At 37.0% G+C, this 20,419-nt stretch overlaps 1 protein-coding gene across 1 annotated transcript in view; it reads left to right on the top strand.

The window, feature by feature from the left end:
- The window catches only part of LOC107693876 (protocadherin-16-like), a 51,455-nt gene that overhangs the window by 21,299 nt on the left and 9,737 nt on the right, over window positions 1–20,419 (top strand). Inside the window, exons 3-12 of the mRNA XM_016493411.1 lie at window positions 7,144–7,332; window positions 9,149–9,380; window positions 9,869–10,105; window positions 11,788–12,834; window positions 13,731–13,918; window positions 14,142–14,238; window positions 14,435–14,592; window positions 16,970–17,819; window positions 19,184–19,423; window positions 20,301–20,418. Coding sequence (XP_016348897.1) covers window positions 7,144–7,332; window positions 9,149–9,380; window positions 9,869–10,105; window positions 11,788–12,834; window positions 13,731–13,918; window positions 14,142–14,238; window positions 14,435–14,592; window positions 16,970–17,819; window positions 19,184–19,423; window positions 20,301–20,418 — 3,356 coding nt within the window. The remainder of the gene's footprint in view (window positions 1–7,143; window positions 7,333–9,148; window positions 9,381–9,868; window positions 10,106–11,787; window positions 12,835–13,730; window positions 13,919–14,141; window positions 14,239–14,434; window positions 14,593–16,969; window positions 17,820–19,183; window positions 19,424–20,300; window position 20,419) is intronic.

Below are 20,419 nucleotides of genomic sequence, written 5' to 3'. Positions count from 1 at the left end.
TGAGTTATATTGATCTTTGATTATCTGTGATCTGTAATTTTTTTTTTTTTTGGATCTCCATAAAATAAAAGTAAATGGACAAAAATAGCTGAAACATTCTCTCTGTGGTGGTAAATGATGTATTGAATAGGAAGAGTTAGGATTTTGATTTATGAGCTCTATTGATCTTTAATGATCCGTCATCCATTATTCATGTTTCCAAGGGAACGGGCTATTTTAAAATATTTAAATTCCCAAACCAATCTATATCAACAGAGTCCAGGCCCTTCCCCTAAAGGGAAAAAAACTTGTTAGATCTACGTCGAATCGTTAACTTTTGTAAATATGTTTAAATATTGATCTAAATATCAATAATGTCTTTAAAAAAACTGTGTAAATTCTGCAAAGTAGTCAATTTTTAACTAACTTTGGTTAAAAGAAGCTCATTTTTGAGAGAAAGGGACTTAGAGTCTTGCTGAAAATATGACCTTCTTTCTTTTGTTCTTTGATTTGCTTTTGTATGATTTTCTCTCAAAAAGATATTTTTAAGAATGTTTAAAAGTGTTTTTGTCACTACAGTGAAAGTGGGGTCCATTGTTATTTTGGACCCCATTGACTGCCACTTTATGGACAAAAAACAGTTGAAACATTCTTCAAAATATTTTCTTTAGATGAAATCATTCAGGTTTATAACAAAATCACAAGTAAATGATGAATGTTATACTTTTTTAGATAACTTAAAGTTGCTTGCTGTGCCACACAAAAGTATAGGTCTAGATATACAGGGACTAGATTTAAACTGTGACTTATACATGAGAGCACTTAAAGATAGGCTTGATTTCATCTTGAATCAAACGTACTGCAACTCACAGCCTCTCACAACCTCTTTGAAAATGATCGGCAGAAAGGTCAAGGCGAAGGAAAGGACATCCAGAGCTTAGTTCTCAATTAATCACATCCAAGGCACTGCTGCTTATCTGAGACCTTGTAATAGTGGATTCTTTTACTTATTCTAACCCCTGTGATTTTAAGAAGCAGATTCCCTTGGGAACGAAACGAGAAATCGGAGATTAACCAGGTGATCTTGAATTACAGATATCAAGGGTTGTGTGCATTAGCGAGAAACTCTATAAGTTTGCTGAGACATGTAAAAATATCACAAATTTTCCTGTTGGACAAGCAGTGACCTGTAATAGATCTGTTGTCTTATCTGAAATTGTTTGTGTGTGCCTGTGTTTGGGTCAACAGGTTTATGCCTTCAGTGTTTTGCCTTCAGTAAAAATGCAGATAAATTACAGCATCAACCTCTTGACATTGGATGCGAGCAAGAGATAAACTCAAAGATTAATAATTTAGACCACATGTTAGAGACTGTAAGCAATGGAATAACAAACCATTTTTTGCTCTTGTAAAACTGCAGTGACCCAAGACAGCAGACAGTTTCGTTGTAGTTTGCTGTATAAAATTCACATACGTAGACATTTGTCAGCTTGAAATAACTGAAATAGCTACTAGAATTTAGGAAATTCAAACCGTTTGACCCCAAAAGACATTTACAGTGTAATGCAATCACTCACTGATGGTATTTTATATATTTACATATATTTATAGAGCTTGTTTGATGCATGTTAAGATGTTCTAGAAATCTATCTGAATATCCTCGTAAATACACACATATTCTGCTGTATGTGTTTTGTAGTTGCTTTTTTTTCTTGTCTGGTATGTAATTTTTCCTCTCAAGGTCTTAACTTTATAATATGGGGTGCAGTGGCGCGGCACCAGGCGAAAAAAGATATTGCACTTTAGTTGCTGAGATAAATTCAGTTATGTAGGTCAAGATAAATGTAACTAATATTAACTAATAAGAAACTGCGGTTTCCTGACTCATTATTTATTGCGCCAGTTTTTGAGAGGTTTTAATGGAAAACATCTACCACATGATCATACTACACGCAACCCTTCAATTACAGATTTGCTCCTTTAATCAGAGTTCATCTGGTTAGTTATTATGGCAGAGATCAGCCTCTTGAGACGTGTGCAACCTAAGAAAGCGATGAATTATGGCGTATGGTGTTAAGGCCTATTAACGTTTGTCCCAAAAGTAGTTTTGGATAGGGAATGGATGAGTCTCTCTTCACCCAGACAGAATTATTGCAATGCTTTCACACAAGTCGAGTTCAGTAATAACAGAAAGACTAAGTGGTGGTTGAAAGTTCTAGTTGCTTGTTGTGGGCTGAATGTGTCTCGACAGTATTGATCTGCTGTGAAAAGCGTAGGGAGATAGTGATTTGTTGCTTGTGACGCTGAGAAGCCCTCAGAGTCTGTCATTTAATTTATTGATGAATAAGGAATGGAGTGATGCAGATGGAAATTCTGCCTCTCGTCAGGACTGTCAGATTGATTGATGACAGAATGGAAGATGGGTTATTGCACGTGTGCAGAAATACTGTACGGCTTTACACTTAATTGCTATTGATGAGTGTGCAGGAAATCTAGAAGGCCCACTTTCAGTCTGCAGACTCACTGACCTTCTTTTTATCTCTTCTGAAGCATGCAAACTCTATTTATGGATATTTGCCAAATAATTAAATCAATAAATAAAAATATACAATTTCATGTGTATATTATTATTTATTATTAAATTATTTGTTTATATTATTATTTATTATTTATTGTTAATTGTATTGTGTGTATATATATATATATTTAATTTAGATATAATTAACATAATAATATAATAATATAAATGATACATTATATAAATATATATCATTTATTTAATTTATTAAAAATTGCATAATTTATAATATTAAAACTAAATAAATCACATACGTTATACATTATTATACATATTATATAATTTGTTTATTTAATTGTTTGTAGTTGTTAATTGTTAATAAATGTTAATTTAATACATCTTAATTCATTGTTTATAAACAATTCCATAGTTAAATAATAAATAAATCATATAAATTATGCATTATATTATTGACAACCTTTGATAATGTTCTTTTTTTAATAAATGTATTTATTTATTTATTTAGTAGTTTCATTTATAAGAAAATAAATATCTATACAGGAGAGCAAACATGTCCCACCAAATTACATGCAGATTTTGTGCATTTAATGCTTTTTTCACCTGCACCTTGTTTAACGAAGGAGACTTCGTCTCATATCAGTTTGAGATTTGTGCCACCCTCCCAACCTCTCAAACACACACGTTCTGTTCAGCCCTCTGAACCCTCATGCCCCATTACCCCACACACCTGATCCACAGTCTCTCTTGATGTTTAAATCTTATTCCTTTTTTTTCTAATTCTTTAATACAGTATAAATGATTGGCTCTAGTCTGCTCTGAAAAATGGGGTAGTGTAGAGGTCATACTCACCAGGTGGGCTAGACTTGTCATTTCTATCAGCATCCTGAGAGCGAGGCCTGGCTAGCACAGCGTCCCAGGACGAGTCATTATTGCAGGTGCTTAATCCCACCCACTTTACCCAAATATCCCAAGAACACAGGCAAACATGGGGCTTTGATTTGTCGGAAAGCTAGTATTTCACCACACGTAATCCCAACAGGAAATAACAGCGGTAATGGGAAAAACAGATGGAAAAGCATTGACCACTGCAGAGCAGAGCTTGAGCAGCGGTGCTCTCATTTGGACTGAGATCTGGCTCCATCACTGTCGGGCTCCTCAGGACACGTCAGCCACAGCAGAAATTCACCTGTTGGTCTATCACTGCACACTTGAGGTATTCCTGTCATACCAGAACACCACAGCAAGCTGCTACGGCGTTCCAGAACGGTACATAAAGTGCACGTGGGAATGCATTGTGACATGTGGACAGCATTCTCTGAGCAGGTGTTTTGATTTTGATTTGTAATAATTGCACTTTAAGATTTCCCATTTCAGATTTTAAAGACAAGTGACTTGCTTTTCCATTCCAATATCAAGCTAAGATGCAACTGTAATGCAAGAAAGAAAAAAAGGAAATGAAATCCCATTCTTATTACCATAATGCATCCAGATGTTTTTCTTTTGACCTTTTTTGTAATTCTCATCATTCTCAAAGGTAATGTATAAATATTTTAGAATTTATATTTTTTTATAGAAATAAGATATTTGCATTATGGTAAAAATACATTAGAGTTTATTTTATTTTTATTTAAATGTATTTATTTAAATAATTTTAAAGGTAGTATAACAAAACTATCTTGTCATATATAAATAATTTGTGCATTGCACGAATGGTTTTTATTTGTATTTTTATTAAAATCTATTTATTTAAACAAATTATATTTTTGCAGTACAACAAAAAATTTATAAATACTTTGCTATTTATATTAGTTTTAGTAATAAAAACGACATTATAATTAATGAGAATGTTTTAATTTAAATCAGTTTGTCTATATATATATATAATTTTATATTATGAACAACTACATTTAATTTTAAATTGGTAGTTTTAAAGGTTTATATATAAAACTGGGATGATAGTATATATATATATATATATATATATATACTCTATATATATTCTCTCTCTCTCTCTCTCTTTATATATATATATATATATATATATTATAGATCTAAAGTTTTAGTAATGAGGGTTTTGCAACATTTTTGCAAGTTTTAATATTTTATTTTATTTAGTTTTTTATTTAAATCCATTTATTTTAAAAAAATTAAAATGCAGTACAACAAAAACCATCATAATAAATATTGAAATATTTGTCAATTTATACATTTTACATTTTATACAATTTATACATTTCATAGTAACCAGAATGAGATTTACTGAGGATTTTGGTAATAGCTGACAACTGAACAGGACAGTCATCTTGCAGCCTTTATACTTCCTGTTTTCACAAAATATTATTATTGGAATGAATATTGGCAACAAAAAAAAACATCAGTATCTATAAAGCATAGTTGCCTGACTTTGCTATTTTGGCCAGATTTCACATCCTCTAGATCTCATAAAAAAAAAGTTGTTTTTTTTTTGTTTTTTTTTTTTAACAATCCTCATAAATGGCACCAAGCAACGTTATGAAACTTCTTCCAGAGTCGACCGTATTAAATATTTGCAGGCTTGGCAGAGTCAAAGGTCATTTCCCCTTGATGTTTTGCAAGGAGCCCTTTGTTGTGTTACAGGTATAGGGTCTTCAGGTCTTTCTGGAGTTGATGAATGGGAAGGCTTGTGGACCACCAGAGTAATTTTGTTTACAGAGTGCGTCGTGGTGGGCGAGAGGTCACTGCATTAAGCAGAGTTGAGGGGTCGTGACCTGAACCTTTCCGGTAGCAGGCGCCCTGTTGAGTGAGGGCCTGAGATTCCCGAGTCCTGTATGGCTTCTCTCCTCTGCTTTACCATGTCAGGACTGTAATGTGAATCAGCTGTACAGCTGCAGTTATACGGCCGTGACAATATGAAGAATATCTGTGGTGGTGTGTGAAAAAATGTGATTGCAGTTTCTTTTAACTGTATCATGAGTTCAGCTGATTTACTAGCTTCAAAACAGCAATTTTCATAAACCATAATTCTGCATTTCATGGCTCTCTGGAATGCTTGATTCTGACTGGTCACTTGCTGCATTCTGCAGTCAAATATTTTCTGTATAATGACCATTAAACTATAATTGTCTGTTTTGCCAGGCGACCACATTTTATGTCTCTTGTATTATTCTGCAGTCTCTTTCTTCTAAATAATGAAATTATGTCAATGTTTCATTGCATTTGTTTACTTATTTGATAAGTAGCTGTGTAATAAGGAGGATAACGCACAGTCAGACGGTCATTATCGCTAAATAAACCCCTTGAGGGTGATATGAGGCTCCTGATCCCCCTGTCTGGGTTTATATTGTGATAATGGCCAGCTGAGTGTATATTATCCCTTACTTAATATCTTCTTAATGATTATATATGAACTGTTAGCAAAGATTTTGGTAGGAAAACGCAAATTGAGAGAAATTTCTCCTGGTGTGTTCAGTTAGTGTGAATTTAACCTGATCTCATCCAAAAATGACATGAGTTTTCCTAAAAATCCAACACTGACATGCATATATATATAAAAGAAAAAAGTGTAATACTATGAAATATTACAATTCAAAATAACTCTATTATTAAATATTTTTAGATTTCATATTATTGTAAGTTTAAATCTATTTTGCTGCTTATTTTATTTATTTATTTATTTATTATGAAAACAGTGTTTCCGTTTTCAGGATTTTGTAATTAATAAAACTTTCAGAAGAACATTTATTTATAATAGTTTTTTTTTTGTAACAGTGTAAAAGTTGTTACTTTCAGTTTTGATAAATTTAATACACACTTGCAGAATAAAAATATAAATGAATGACACCAATTTTCCTTGCTTTCCACCCTTTAAGTTGGTCATATCACCAACATATCATTGAGGTGCTGTACAGAAACCAGTGCATAGAGAGGGCAACCCTTTCCTAGCCTGCAGCAACAGTCCCTGGAATCTCCTGAGAATACGGCGAATTCTCTCAGTAACATTTGTCCCTCATGAAAACAGTGTTTTCAGTATTGTACGGCTGCATATGGTATGCATTTGAGGACTCTACGCTTCTGTCCTCACATTAATGTCACCGTAAATTGGCCAAAGCCATTCCCGAACACAAGGCCAGATTTTTCCGCTTGTATCAGTCGTGGCGTCCTTCACCACGAGAAGCTAATGCTGAGTTACCTCCGCCTCATTACTCTTTAGAGTCTCCATCTCTCAGCAAGAGTGGCCCTCTTTCCATAGACATTCACCCAGGCATTCAAGGGCAGGGATTGTGAGTCGTAGATTGGAGACACTTTTCATCCCTGCTGCTCTCTCTCTGCCTTCTCTTGTTTTCCCACTCCACTGTGAGAGATTGATGAGACAGGTGCGGCCAAGAACAGACCGGCTGGCAGTAAATCCATGGTACAATCAGCTAGAGGACAGAGGGAAAGAAAATACAAAGGGATGGGGATTTATGTCTGGAGTGTCTTGGTTATTTAATGGGGCTGCACTGAAGTCTCAGCATTATTGATTAATTATTTTAATGAAAACATATTAAGACCTCTGAATCTGATCTTCTTGTACTCTCTGGAGACGAGGGTTTATGACGTCAGTCGACCATAATTCTGACAATGTTCTCTGTGTTTGGGCTCCACAGGTAAAAGCAGACGATGCAGATGGCGGGTCGTTTGGGGCCATTACGTACTCGATTGGATCCGGGCCCGCTAGCGCTCCTCCCAGCCAGTTCACCATCAATAAGGAGACTGGACAGATCTGCACCAGTGTGGCTCTGGATCGAGACGAGGGATCGGAGAGTTTCGACTTCACTGTCACTGCAACGGATGGGGTGAGGGAATGAGTTTGTACCTGCCTCATACAGGAATATTCTGGGCTCAATCAATGTTTGTAGCCTTTATGTGTAATTCATTATAAAAGTAGTTTTAATGCATTAATTATGCCTTGTAATGTACCTTATTGTGCAATCTCATGAATAATTGTAACCACAGTCAATACATTATAACACTTCTCAATTCTATGCATTTGAAATTCAGTTGTAATTATTTACGACTAGATATAATGTATTACAGTGCACATTATGAATTATTGTAAGGCATTATACCCTTTAGTAACTGTTTATAATGCATTATACATAATAGCTTTAAGTGAAGTGTTGCCAAAAATTGTATTCAACTTTATGGTGAGGTACTTACTGTGGAAGTGAATGGGGCCCATTTTTAGAGGATTTAAGACCAGAAATTTGATGCTTATAATTTTATGAAAACACATGAATTCATCTGTTAAAAGTGTTAATTGAGCTATGAAATTGTTCTCATAATTCTTATAGTCATTTTAGGGTTTTTGGTGTTATGTTGTCATGTCAATTAAATTTTAAATATGGGAATAACTGTACATGTTTTTCACACTAAAATCATGTCAACACTCATTACTTGCACACTTGTTTACATCTTTTAGCAACAATTTTGTCTTTTAAAACTGGCCCCATTCACTTCTGTTTTTAATAGTAGCTGTAGTATTTTTAAATAAAGCTTAAATAAGATATAAATATTTTAACACGGGCCCCATTCACTTCTTTTTTAATAGTAGCTGTAGAATTTTTAAATAGAGCAGAAATAAAACGTAAATATTAGATGAAAAACTTAAACTTAAATGAAAATTTTGAAGTTCCCTTGGCAACTAATTGAAATTTAAATAAATAAAGATGAAGTACAAAAATTACTAAAACTAAAACTGAAGAAAAAATAAATGAAAGCAACAGTATATAGAAATAAAAAATAATAATAATAAAAACTATATACTTGACAAAAGCACAGAACAAAATAATTAAAACTAAAATTAAAATGAAAAATAAAGATGTAAAAGTGAATTCAAAATATTCATAAATGCTATAACGGTATATAAATATAACTAAAATAACACTGGTCTCACTGGTCTCACCAAGATTGTTTTTTTTTTGTGGTAATCAACATTATACATTCTATTTTAAACTCAACACACAAAATTACTGTAAGGCCCACATTGTATGTTAGGGTCCAAAAGTGTGAGACCACTTGGAAAATTGGTGGTCATTAATACATTTAATATGCTTTTTAAGTGTTTGAGAAACCTGTTTCATTTGGAAATTTATACACTGCAGCTTTAAGAGTTGAAACCCCTTTAAAACTCAGTTCCGAAGCATAAAGGTTGATTTAAAAAAAATAAAAAAAAACATTACTTCTATCATGTAGCACCTAGATGCCCAGTCACATGCCCTGCTCAATCCTGTCTTCACTTAGTTGCCAGTAACAACAATCATGAGCTGTGTAAATGAAAATGCAATAAAGCACAGTGTCCCAGGGGCACATTGCTGTACATACACACACACTCATGCTATTTCCCTTTATAAGCTGCTAGCAGCGGCCCGCTTTGTTTCCCATTTCAATTATTACTGCAGCCATAAAATGCTGGCTGTGATGAGCGAACAGCCCACTACACTGCATACTACAGCTCACTGGCCCCTCATAACCTGGAAAGGCAATTATATGCCACTGTGAAGTTTTCATCTGCATTATTACACACCAGAAATCATCCAGATAGATTAGACAGTAGTGTGACAGTATCTACAGTCCTGTCGTCGTTATCATCGATATGATCTTTTCCCGCAGGGAGGCCTTACATCCTCGGCCTCTGTGAAGGTGTCACTGGTGGACATTAATGACAACAGACCGACATTCTACCCTGTGAACTACGCCGTCAGCTTGAGCACACAGAGCACGCCCGGGACCTCCGTTGTCAGGGTAACGGCCCACGACCCAGATGCTGGTGCAAATGGTAAAGTGACATATCACACTGTCCCTGACGGAGGATCCCATTTCTTTACCCTCAACAAAGACACAGGTATTTCAATTAATTAAACTATTAAATGATTATATATATATATATATAGAGAGAGAGAGAGAGATAGATAGATAGATAGATTTGTTTCTAAATATGTATATAGTGTATATATGTGTATCTAAATTTTATAAATTTTTTTTGCCATCAATCTATCTATCTATCTATCTATCTATCTATCTACATACAAACATACATATATAAGTGATAAATTGATGTGACTTTTATATTAAATTTATATTAAACTTTTAAGTTATATATAAATGAACGTTTATATTTAGGGAATCATTCACCCCAATATTTTGTTCGACTTTGAAAAGCCCTTATGACTTTCTTTAAGGATCACTAAATAATATGAGCAAATTTGCGTCAGGTTGAAAAAAGGCAGAGCAAATTTGCTCATCCGTATCCTCGTCTTTAATTTTCACAGTCTTCCGGCTTAATCGTATATCTCGTTTAATTCCATTCCCACTGCATTTTTCCTCTGTTAGGTGTGATCTCTCTGTCACGCTCGCTGCATGGAAAGGCCAACTCTGTCATCACCATGGTGATCACAGCACGGGACGGAGGCGGTCTCACAGCACCTGTCAATGCCAGAGTGAACATCAGCGTTGTGGCCGGCTCAGTGGCGCCTCCGGTGTTCGAGCAGGCGCAGTACTTCTTCTCCGTGTCTGAGGACGTGCTCCGGGGTACTGAGGTTGGCGTAGTGAGGGCCAGCGGCAGGAATGGTTAGTTTCAGCTTTTTCCATGTTACGTCTTCTTGGAATTACCGTTATATTGTCTAAAAATAAACTAAAATAAGTATGCATGTGTTGCTGCATACTTTCGCATAGCTTTGCTAACCTCAGTGCTGCGGCTCTCTGAGGCTGTGAGACAGTCAAGGGTGCTGAAAAGCCTGATAGGGAATATTTTCACTCTCGCTGAGCCAGTTGTGCAAATAGAGCAGCAGCTGCAGCGTGAACCTCATTAAACAGTCACATCCATCACTGATTCCACTCTACCTCATGTTGCTGGAAATTATTATTTGTTGATGTATATTTGCTGATAGCACAGACATATCGTAGGGATGTTTAATGAAAAATAATGGGGAATTCTATAGGATGTACCTGTCTGTACTAGGGATGCACTGATATTACAATTCTGGCTGATACTGATAAGCCGATAATTATATTCAAGTATGGCTGATAACTAATAAATTGCCATTATTAAAATTCGATAGTATTTTATCTAAATACATTTGAACTAAAACACAAATTTTAAAGTTATTAAAGTGATTTTAGGCATCACACCATGTATGTATACCAGTATGAAAAATGTAAATGTTGAGTTTTGCTATAGACTTATGGTGTTTTTTTAATTATTTTAATAATTAGGGAATAAGTAATAATTGGGGAAATGTGAAAATAGGGGATATAGGCATGTACAATTAAGTACCAATACAACCTGATATATATCCAATATATTCTGATATAATAATTTTTTTTTTAAAGAAATTAATATTATTTCATTCTGCAAGGGTGCATTAAAGACTTTTACAGTACTTTGTTACAAAAGGTTTGTATTTCAAATAAATGCTGTTTTTTTTTTCAACGATTCGTTAAAGAATCTTGAAAAATGTTTTCAAGTTTTTGCAGTTTGCAGTTTTTGCAAAAAATATTAAGCAGCACAACTGGTTTCAACAGTGATAATAAAAAGACATTTTCTTGAGCAGCAAATAAGCACATTAGCATGATTTCTGAAGGATCATGTGACACTGAAGACTGCAATAATGACTGTTGAAAATGCAACAAAAGAATGAATTACATTTTAAAATAAATACAATAGAAAGCAATTTAAATTATGATAACATTTCACAAGGTGTTTGATCAAATAAATGCAGCCTTGATGAGCATAATTAAAAATTAGTGTTTGTAATAGTGCTGTCAAATCGATTAATCACGATTAATCGCATCCAAAATAAAAGTTTGTGTTTACATAATATGTGTGTGTACTGTGTATATTTATATGTATATATAAATATACACAAATAAATTTATATATTTAAGAAATATATGTAATATAGTTATATTTATACATAATAGAAATAATACATAAATATGATTGAATATGTACATGTACATATTACTTAAATAGTATATTTTTATGTATTTATATATACATGTAAATATACACAGTACACACACACATATATTATGTAAACACAAACGTTTATTTTGGATGCGATTTTTTACAGCACAAGTTTATAACCAAAATGTTGCAGGTTTGGATGACTCGAGGGATGATCCATGAATCACCTCCTTGCGTTTCTCCAAGAAAACTGTCCTTGTAATAAGTTTAGAAAGTCACTTTAGATTAAATCATCTGCTAAATCACTGCTTATAAATTTTATCCCATCTCTCTCTCGCTCCAGGAGTCTCTAAGGATGTCACCTACACTATCTCTGCTGGGGATCCAGATGGCTATTTCATGGTCGATCCAGAAGCTGGAGTGCTCAGAACAAGCCTTCCTCTGGACCACGAGTCACGACCCTTTTTTGACTTGGAAATTCAAGCGCGCAGCGGTTCCCCTCCAGCTTTTGGAGAGACTCGTGTTCGGGTCACCATTGCAGATGTGAACGATAACGCCCCTATTTTTTTCCCGTCATCCTCTGAGTCTCTGCTTCTACCGGAAGCCACAAAAATGGGTACCGTGGTGTACCGCGTGCAGGTGGAGGACTGCGACTCCGGCCCTAACGGACAGCTGAGCTTTGACCTGATGTCGGCCGGAGGGCAGCGCACATTTGGGGTGGAGCGCAGCAGTGGGGAAATCCGGCTAATTGGGAGTCTGTCATACGACAGCATACCGCGATACGACCTTCAAGTGATCGTGAAAGACAGTGGCGTGCCTCAGCTCAGCGCTACGTTCAGCCTGGTGGTCCACATCCAGGCAGCGAACGACCAGGGTCCTGTGTTTGACACAATGACGTACCGTGTGGAGCTGAAGGAGAACACACCACTCAACACCAACTTCTTACAGGTCCGGGCACTCAGTAGAGACCCCAATGGAAATGGAGGGTCGTCCAAAGGCTCTACACCATCTTCCACACTGGCATACCGTCTCCGGCCTGATGGGGACGCGGTGGGCTTTGGGATTGCCCCGGACAGCGGATGGCTGTTTGTTAAGAGCGCTTTGGACCGTGAGGCCAAGGATATCTACCTGTTAACTGTGCTCGCCACTTCTGGAAGCGGCCAGATGGGGAAGACTGGCAGCGCAACGGTGAGAGTTTCCGTCACGGATGAGAATGATAATTCTCCTCGTTTCTCTCAGGAGAGGGTGTTCTTGGCAGTGAGAGAGAACTTGCCTGCGGGAACTGGTTTCGGGAGGGTGTCTGCTACCGACCGCGACGCTGGTCTCAACAGCCGCCTTACATACAGATTACTCCACACGGACCGCTACTTCCAAATCAATTCCCACACTGGTGAGCTGGAACACAATCCGAATCTGCAAAGACATTTGTTATTTATACATTTAGGAAATGTTTTAGATGAGGGATTTTCAAGCTTTTTGACAGCAAATTTGTTTCCTAAAAAGGCAGCTATTTATAGTGTGAGACCCATTTATAGTGTGAAAAATGGGGAAAATATATATGTTCTCTACCCACCGTTAAAAGTACTGTTAAATGTATTTCCTCTGTAGAAAAACAAAACTATGCCTATCAATAAACTAAATATTATATCAAACAGGAAAGATTCCCGTTTTAGAAAGCAGAAAGAAACAGTGTTTTTTGTTTTTTGATTTGTTTCGTTTTGTTTACAAAACATTACCTTCTGGGCATGGTTGAAAAGCCCTCTGTAGACTCTAGTCTAAACTTTTGACCATCAACTCAGTGCAACTAAGGTCTTCAAAAATCAAGTATTATTTTAGTATTATTTACATACTGTATACTCTTATAGTATTTATGAATATTTTACATGTTTTAAATGTTGAATATTTTATATTTTGAGTTTTTCAGTTATTTTGTAATATGCTTTTGTCATTTTTGTTTTTAGTATTTAGTTGTTGTTTTTTAGTATTTCTATTTAGATTTCATTCATTTTTATTTCTTTTTTAGTAATTCTAAAAAAATAGTAAGAATAGTACTTCAAACAAAATTTTAGTTCGATTTTATTTCAGTTAGCTGCCAAGACAAATATTTATATTTATAAATACTATAATATAATATATTTATATTTATTTCAGCTTTATAAGAAAATGTTTTTTTTTATCATTTTAGTTTAGTTTTTTATAATTTAATTTTGTACAATAACTACACAAAAAATCAATTGCAGCATTCTAGACTGAGTATTCTGACTGACTCAAACATTTCACGTGTAGGTGAAATCAGTACCAGAGCAGCTCTGGACCGTGAGCATCAGTCCAGTTATCAGCTCATCGTGGTGGTTCAGGACGGTGGTACTCCTCCACGTAGTGCCACTGGAACAGCCCATATCACGGTGCTGGATGAGAACGACAACGCACCAGCGTTCAGCCACACACAGCCTGGCAGGGAGATTCTCATTCAGGCAAGAAACAGACTGGCACAGACTATATTTAAAGCCTTAAATCAGTGTCATAACATAGCTGCTTGTGTTTATTAAAGCAGTTTACACATCATAAAAACGTCATTACGTCTGTACATAATATCTTTGTTTATGTGACCTTGGATACGTTCCCGCTCTTGAAGTTGTTTGTATCAAGTATAAGCAGCCAGACTGTGTTGTTTAAAACTTGCTTGATGTTTTCCAGGTTCAGGAGGGTCTTCCTGCCGGTTCTTTATTAGGAACTCTACACGCCAAAGACCCAGATGAGGGAGAGAATGGCACTATTTTCTACTCATTATCAGGTAAGCAAAAGTCTAGAATATTTCATAAGTTTTGGGTCTTCTTATTGCCAGAGGATGTTATTGCAAACGGGTAAAACTGCAAAATGTAAACATATGTCCTTACAGTTATCTTTGCGCCCAATGTGATGTATTGTACGGATAATTATGCTACCATATTTGTCAATATTTATGCTTCCATTTGTCCTTGCTTTTTAAGGCTCCAGAGCGGAACGTTTCTCCTTGAACCCAAACACCGGAGAGCTGCGTTCCTCGTCCCCCCTGAGGCGAGCTGAAAAAGCAGAGTACAGCTTCACCATCACTGCCACGGACCGTGGAGCTCCGTCTCAGAGCTCTTCAGCTGCCTTACTTATACAGGTGAGATTGTCCAGGCACATTTTAAAACTTCACTTTCTATGTTAGAAACAAGGGAGGTATGTCAGACCCATGGCCTAGTGGTTCGGGTACATGTTGGAATTTGGTGCTCATGCAGGAGATGCAGGTTTGAATCTGGCTTGCGTCATGCCACAATCCCTCCCTCTCCCTCATAATTTCTCCTTTTTAGAGTCTCTATAGTTAAAAACTAAGCGAGGCCAATAGCTCACATTTAGCATTTACCATATTTGTGTAGCATCAAGCAGCCATTATTTTATCTTATCTTATCTTATCTTATCTTATCTTATCCTTTTCTGCCTGTGCAAAACATTCCGAGAATTGTTGTGTGTGGTTTCCAATTAGGTGCCTGTAGTGTTTTTAGCATGTTTTGGCTGGTTGCTTCAAGTCAAAAGACTGCCCTTAATTCATTTTTTTTAGTTAATCTGCCAAATTCTTAAAATCCTGCTGCATGAGCACCAATATGGACACTGTCTTTCACTGTGCCAAACGATTATCATGCTTACAGTCCCCTGAGCTGTGGTATCATTATTCAAGCAGGAAAAATGAGCTGTGACCCAGAGGCCAGCTCCTGTCTATGCAAACACAAACACAAACACCTCAAAACTCCCAGGATTATTTCCTGCTCCAGAGGAACATACTGTAACCCAAACCCCTGTATTAATCCCAATGCTCAGCATGAAACTGCGTGAATCAGACATGTCAAACTATATCTTTGACAATAGGATAATTTTCATGGCTTTTCATTCCAACGTAAAAGAATACATATTCTAAAGAGTTTGTTCTCTACAGAATGATTCTTGCCAGTTCTCTTTTGTAGCGAAATATCTTTAGTGCTTTTACAGATGTGATTTCAAAAAGGGAATTGGAGGCTAATTGTAGAGTGTGCGGTTGCATGCGATTTCTGTTCTCCCTGTTTGTATGGGAAAGATGAGAGTGAGGGAGACAGAGGGAGAATGCACCTTTGAATCAAGTGTTCCCAGATGGCTCTGATGAGGCCCAGCTGTGGTTCCCCATGATCAAACAGAAAGCTGCAAACCTCGGTAGCGCTAACGCCGATATGCTCGCACCACAGAACCTTGCACCGTAGCAATCTCAAGATAATATTTTACATACCATCAGTAATGCCAGCTTCATTTTGAAAGTCCAGGGTTCTTTGCACCTAAAAGAGAGCCCAGGAAGGGATCAGCATCAATCCTTCTGTTGCTTTCCTTCCTGTGATCCGGTATGCATGTAGTGTTTTGTTTTTTCCATGGGGATATTAGTATGAAAGGCTTCACCTGTCAACCATTTTCCAGCTTTTACTGTACTTCAAGGACTTGGGCAGGTTCACTCCATTTTATTCTTTCGGTATTGAAATAAGTCTTTTATGGTAACCAAGGCTGCATTTATAAAAATACAGTAAAACAGTAACATTATGAAATATAGTTATAATTCAAAAGAACTGTTTATTTTACTTTACTTTACTTTACTTTTTATTTTACTTTTTACTTTACTTTACTTTTTATTTTATTTTATTTTATTTTATTTTACTTTACTTTACTTTACTTTACTTTACTTTATTTTATTTTATTTTATTTTATTTTATTTTACTGTGTTGTTCCTGTAAGAGCAAAGCTGAATTTACTCCAGTCTTCAATGTCACATGATCCTTCAGAAAATCGCAAATCGTCTTTTGGCGTTAAAATAGTACTGTCAGGATTTACTGAAGACGCACAGTGAAGAATTAGCACTGAAAAGGCATGGATACAGTTATTTTTGTGCCTGACCTTATTGAATATGCATTTGTAAGAGTTTCCCTTCCAGACACAAAATTTATGAGAGGAGAGTATTAAAATGACTCACGCAACTCGATTTACTAAAGTTTGCGCTCGTCAAATTACTGGTATTTGCGGCATTATTTAACGGCCAAAAAAAGCAGGCGGTAATTTGTGCTGCTCTTAGTAGATTGCGCTGGTCATTATGGAAATGATCTGGCTGCGTCTGTGTTCTTTAATGTGCACACTGTTAGTAAATCACCCGCAGAAATGTCCCATCCCATCGCGCTTTTATGGAATTGCGCTCTAACTCTAATTTGTCCTGTTTAGTAAATCTGGCCCTTGGTCTCAAGAAACATTTCTTATTATTATCAATGTCGAACAGTTGTGCTGCTTAATATTTTGTGGTAAAATGATAGGTTTTTTAAAGATTCTTTGATGCATTTATTTGAAGTAGAAATCTTCTCTAACATTATAAATGTCTTTACTGACACTTTTTGTCAGTTGTTTGGAAAGTTTCATAGTTCAAGGAGGTGTTTTGTAATATATACAAGTTGAACTTAAAATATAACTAGCATGTCTTCTGAAATCTTCCCAATCTGTAGGTCATTGGCTCCACAAGGACTCCTCCAAAACCCAACACTCTATCCATGATGCTCAACTCAGTGGAGGGAGCCAAGCCTGGCTCTGTTATTGGCTCAGTTAGATCACATGACCAGAGTGAAGTGACCTCAAACGGTCAGGTGACCTACCTTGTAGTGGGAGGCACAGATCATGAAGGAACCTTTATGGTTGACCGTCTCACAGGAGATGTGTACTTGGCTAGAGAGCTGGACTATGAAAAAGGGTCACGGTATACTCTCCAGATCGAGGTGGACGATCTCTCCAAGGCCTATCCAAGCACTCACATGGTTCAGTTGGAAATCAACGTGCAGGACAGTAATGACCACGCACCAGAGTTTCCAGAAGATCCAGTCACCATTGTTATTCCTGAGAACATACAAGCCGGTTCCTCCGTTTACACCTTCCAGGCGACTGATAAAGATGGTAGTGGACCCAACAGCGAGATACGTTATTCTATCCAACAGCGGTGGCCTGACATCCCAGATCTTTTTAGTCTTGATCCTGTCACAGGAGTCTTAAAGCTGGGCCGAGAGCTGGACCATGAGGAGACCTCCAGCCTGTTCCTGGTGGTCCATGCCACGGATTCAGCCTCGGATCCCAATCAGAGACTCTGGGGATCAGTGACGGCACGAGTGTTCGTCACCGATGAGAACGACAACGCTCCGATCTTTAGCTCCCCGACTGCTGTTAGTGTGATGGAGGACCAGCCGGTGGGCTTTGTGCTGCTTTACGTCATGGCCCGGGATGCAGACCAGGGAGAAAACGGCCGAGTGTCCTACAGGATCCAGTCAGGAAACACAGCGGGGCGGTTCGGCCTCAGCCTGAACAGTGGTAAGACTCATTACTTCGCTCTATTTGAAAAACATCTCTTTCTCACACCACGCTGCTTTATGGGCCGTTCACTCAAATCCAGAAGCAATTTAGCAGAACGGGTCATTTTCTTGAGCGGTTATTCATGAGAGCGCAGTTTATTTTGGCCTGTCGACAGCAACTCTTTGATTTGGCGCTGGAAGTATGCATTTATTAGTTTGAAATTTCTCCCCTTATCCAAGAAGACGTCCATTTACAGCTCACGCAAAATTAGATTAAATAGACAGTCACCTAATCGACTAAACAGCTGTAGTCGATTTTCCTTCCACTATTGTCGAATGGTTTATATTGTAGGTTAGTGTTTTATTTCTGTTCTAAATCAGCCGTATACTATATACTATATATATTAAAGTTGGTTTAAAGCGCACGATAAAGTCACGGCTGATATTAGCCAGACACTGAGGAGAAAGTCTTCAAACTCTTTAGGTCTAGAGATGGACGTTAAGCACAAAACCAGACCTACCGTATTCAGAAGCAGAAGCCAGCTCAAACATCTCAATGATGTGTTTAAAACTAGAGTGTGTTTGGTGGACTATAAATAAAAAAAGGAGGCCGCACACAGACTTTTCACAAAGACACAATAATATTTCGCAGTCAGCAAGCAGTCAGGCTGCCATATCGACCGCAGGGGTGTGTTTATCCTGAGTGACCCTGGCCTGGGGTCTTGCTGATGACAGCATTGCAGAGAGGTATAGCTGGAAAGGTTCAAAATGGATCTGTGACAACAACTTTCTGCTCTGGTCTTCATACCAGAAAGTCAGCAAAAACGACATTCTCAAATTCCGTATAGAGAGTGGAGGAGCTAAACTGAGGAGAAAAACAGGATGAATAAAGCTAAAATGAATGTCAGACTATAGTTATGGATATTGTGTTTGACTTCTATGTTGTATGAGCAATTTTAAGTTCACATAGGACCAGCAAAGATGAATTAGCCCCTGAAGCATATTATATAGATGAATCTTAAACTAAAATGAAAATTTGAATTAGTTGCCAAGTTGAAGTAATTTGCTAAAACCAGCATTCAATATTATGCTGTATACCGTCAATATGGTACTTTTTCTAAAGCAGTATTAGTTGTGGTGGGCTATTTTAAGTCACAAATTAACTTCTAACCTCAGCAGAGCAACCGACTTGCCCAGCCACATTCAAGAAGAGCTTTATGATGGTGTCTGGCATGTGTGTACATAATGAAATATTACAAATATGCGTAGTATAAAACAGAACAGCTCCCTGACCTCTGCCACGTGTCTCCGGTCACAGGGCAAATGATCAGGAGGCCATCTGCAGCAGATTTACAGATGTTTTTCTCTTCCCCTCTTCTCCAGGCTCTCTCTCCATCCTCAAACCTCTGGATCGTGAGGAACAGGAGAGCTACAACCTCACCATTGTCGCTGAGGATCATGGAATACCCCAGCATTCCACCACTCAGGTGCTGTCTATCCAGGTGATTGATGTGAATGATGAAGCACCATGGTTTGAACGCAGCGAGTTTGAAGCCCAAATCAGAGAGAACCAGCCAGCAGGAACAAGCATACTGAAGGTCTCTGCCTCAGACCGGGATCATGGTGAGTTGATTAATTCCTACAATAGTCCATGTTAAATGTGCCTTTACTTCTGAAAAGAATCGCCTACATTTCGAGGTATTCCAACCTTTTAGATGTTCATGACCTGTGTCTAAAAACTTCACCATCTGGTTAAAGCAGTTATGTTGTGTTGTGGTGAGGGCAGTGTTTTTTTTTAACGCTTACTGAGGAGGGTTTGTGGGACTCATTCTCAGCCCCCTGGGCTCAGTGAGAGAGTATGAAGGAGAGATTGTAAAGACATTCTTCAGGAAGCTTTAATTGAGTAAGCAGGTGCTCGTGCCAAAGCCCGCTGACTTTGCACGCAATCTAGCACCCGTATGTCTTTGGTCCACACTTAACACTTGTGTGGACCACGACTCAGCGGCTGAATCAGCAAAATTAACTACTAATGAAACCAGTATTAAATCCAAGATGAAAAGGTTTGAACCTGGATATTTCAATAAATTCAAATTAGGTTGTTCACAAACACGCAACTTTCTGTTCACCTTCTAACTCAGAATGGAAGGGCAGACTTATTATACTGCGATTTTTGCCTTACATTTACTCTGCACTTTATGCTAATTTTCAGCATTATCTACGACATTTGTCAAAATCTGCAGAGCACACTTGACAAAATACTGTGTCCCACAATGCAATGCATCAGTTTTGACGTACCATTTTCAGTGCAAAACCATATGTTATTTCATCTGACTGCCAAAAATATTTTTAAATAAAACATTCAAAAATATTTAAATAAAATGTAAATAATATATTTAGGTAAATTATTTATATATATTTTAATAATATATATATATTTTTTTTTTGTAATTTATTTGTAATAACTGGATGCCACTCATATGCAACATATGTTTTGTTACAGGCACTAATGGGTTGGTGACTTACGGTGGTGTGACAGAGGATGGATTCACAATTAATCCTGAGACGGGTGTGATATCTGTCACTCAGGTTCTAGACAGGGAACTTCAAGACCACTATACT

Source organism: Sinocyclocheilus anshuiensis, unplaced genomic scaffold (genome assembly GCF_001515605.1).
Source record: "Sinocyclocheilus anshuiensis isolate Anshui unplaced genomic scaffold, SAMN03320099.WGS_v1.1 scaffold694, whole genome shotgun sequence".
NCBI classification, from domain to species: domain Eukaryota; kingdom Metazoa; phylum Chordata; class Actinopteri; order Cypriniformes; family Cyprinidae; genus Sinocyclocheilus; species Sinocyclocheilus anshuiensis.
The sequence above is the reverse complement of the archived record's forward strand: the minus strand, read 5'-3'. Positions and strand labels throughout refer to the sequence as shown.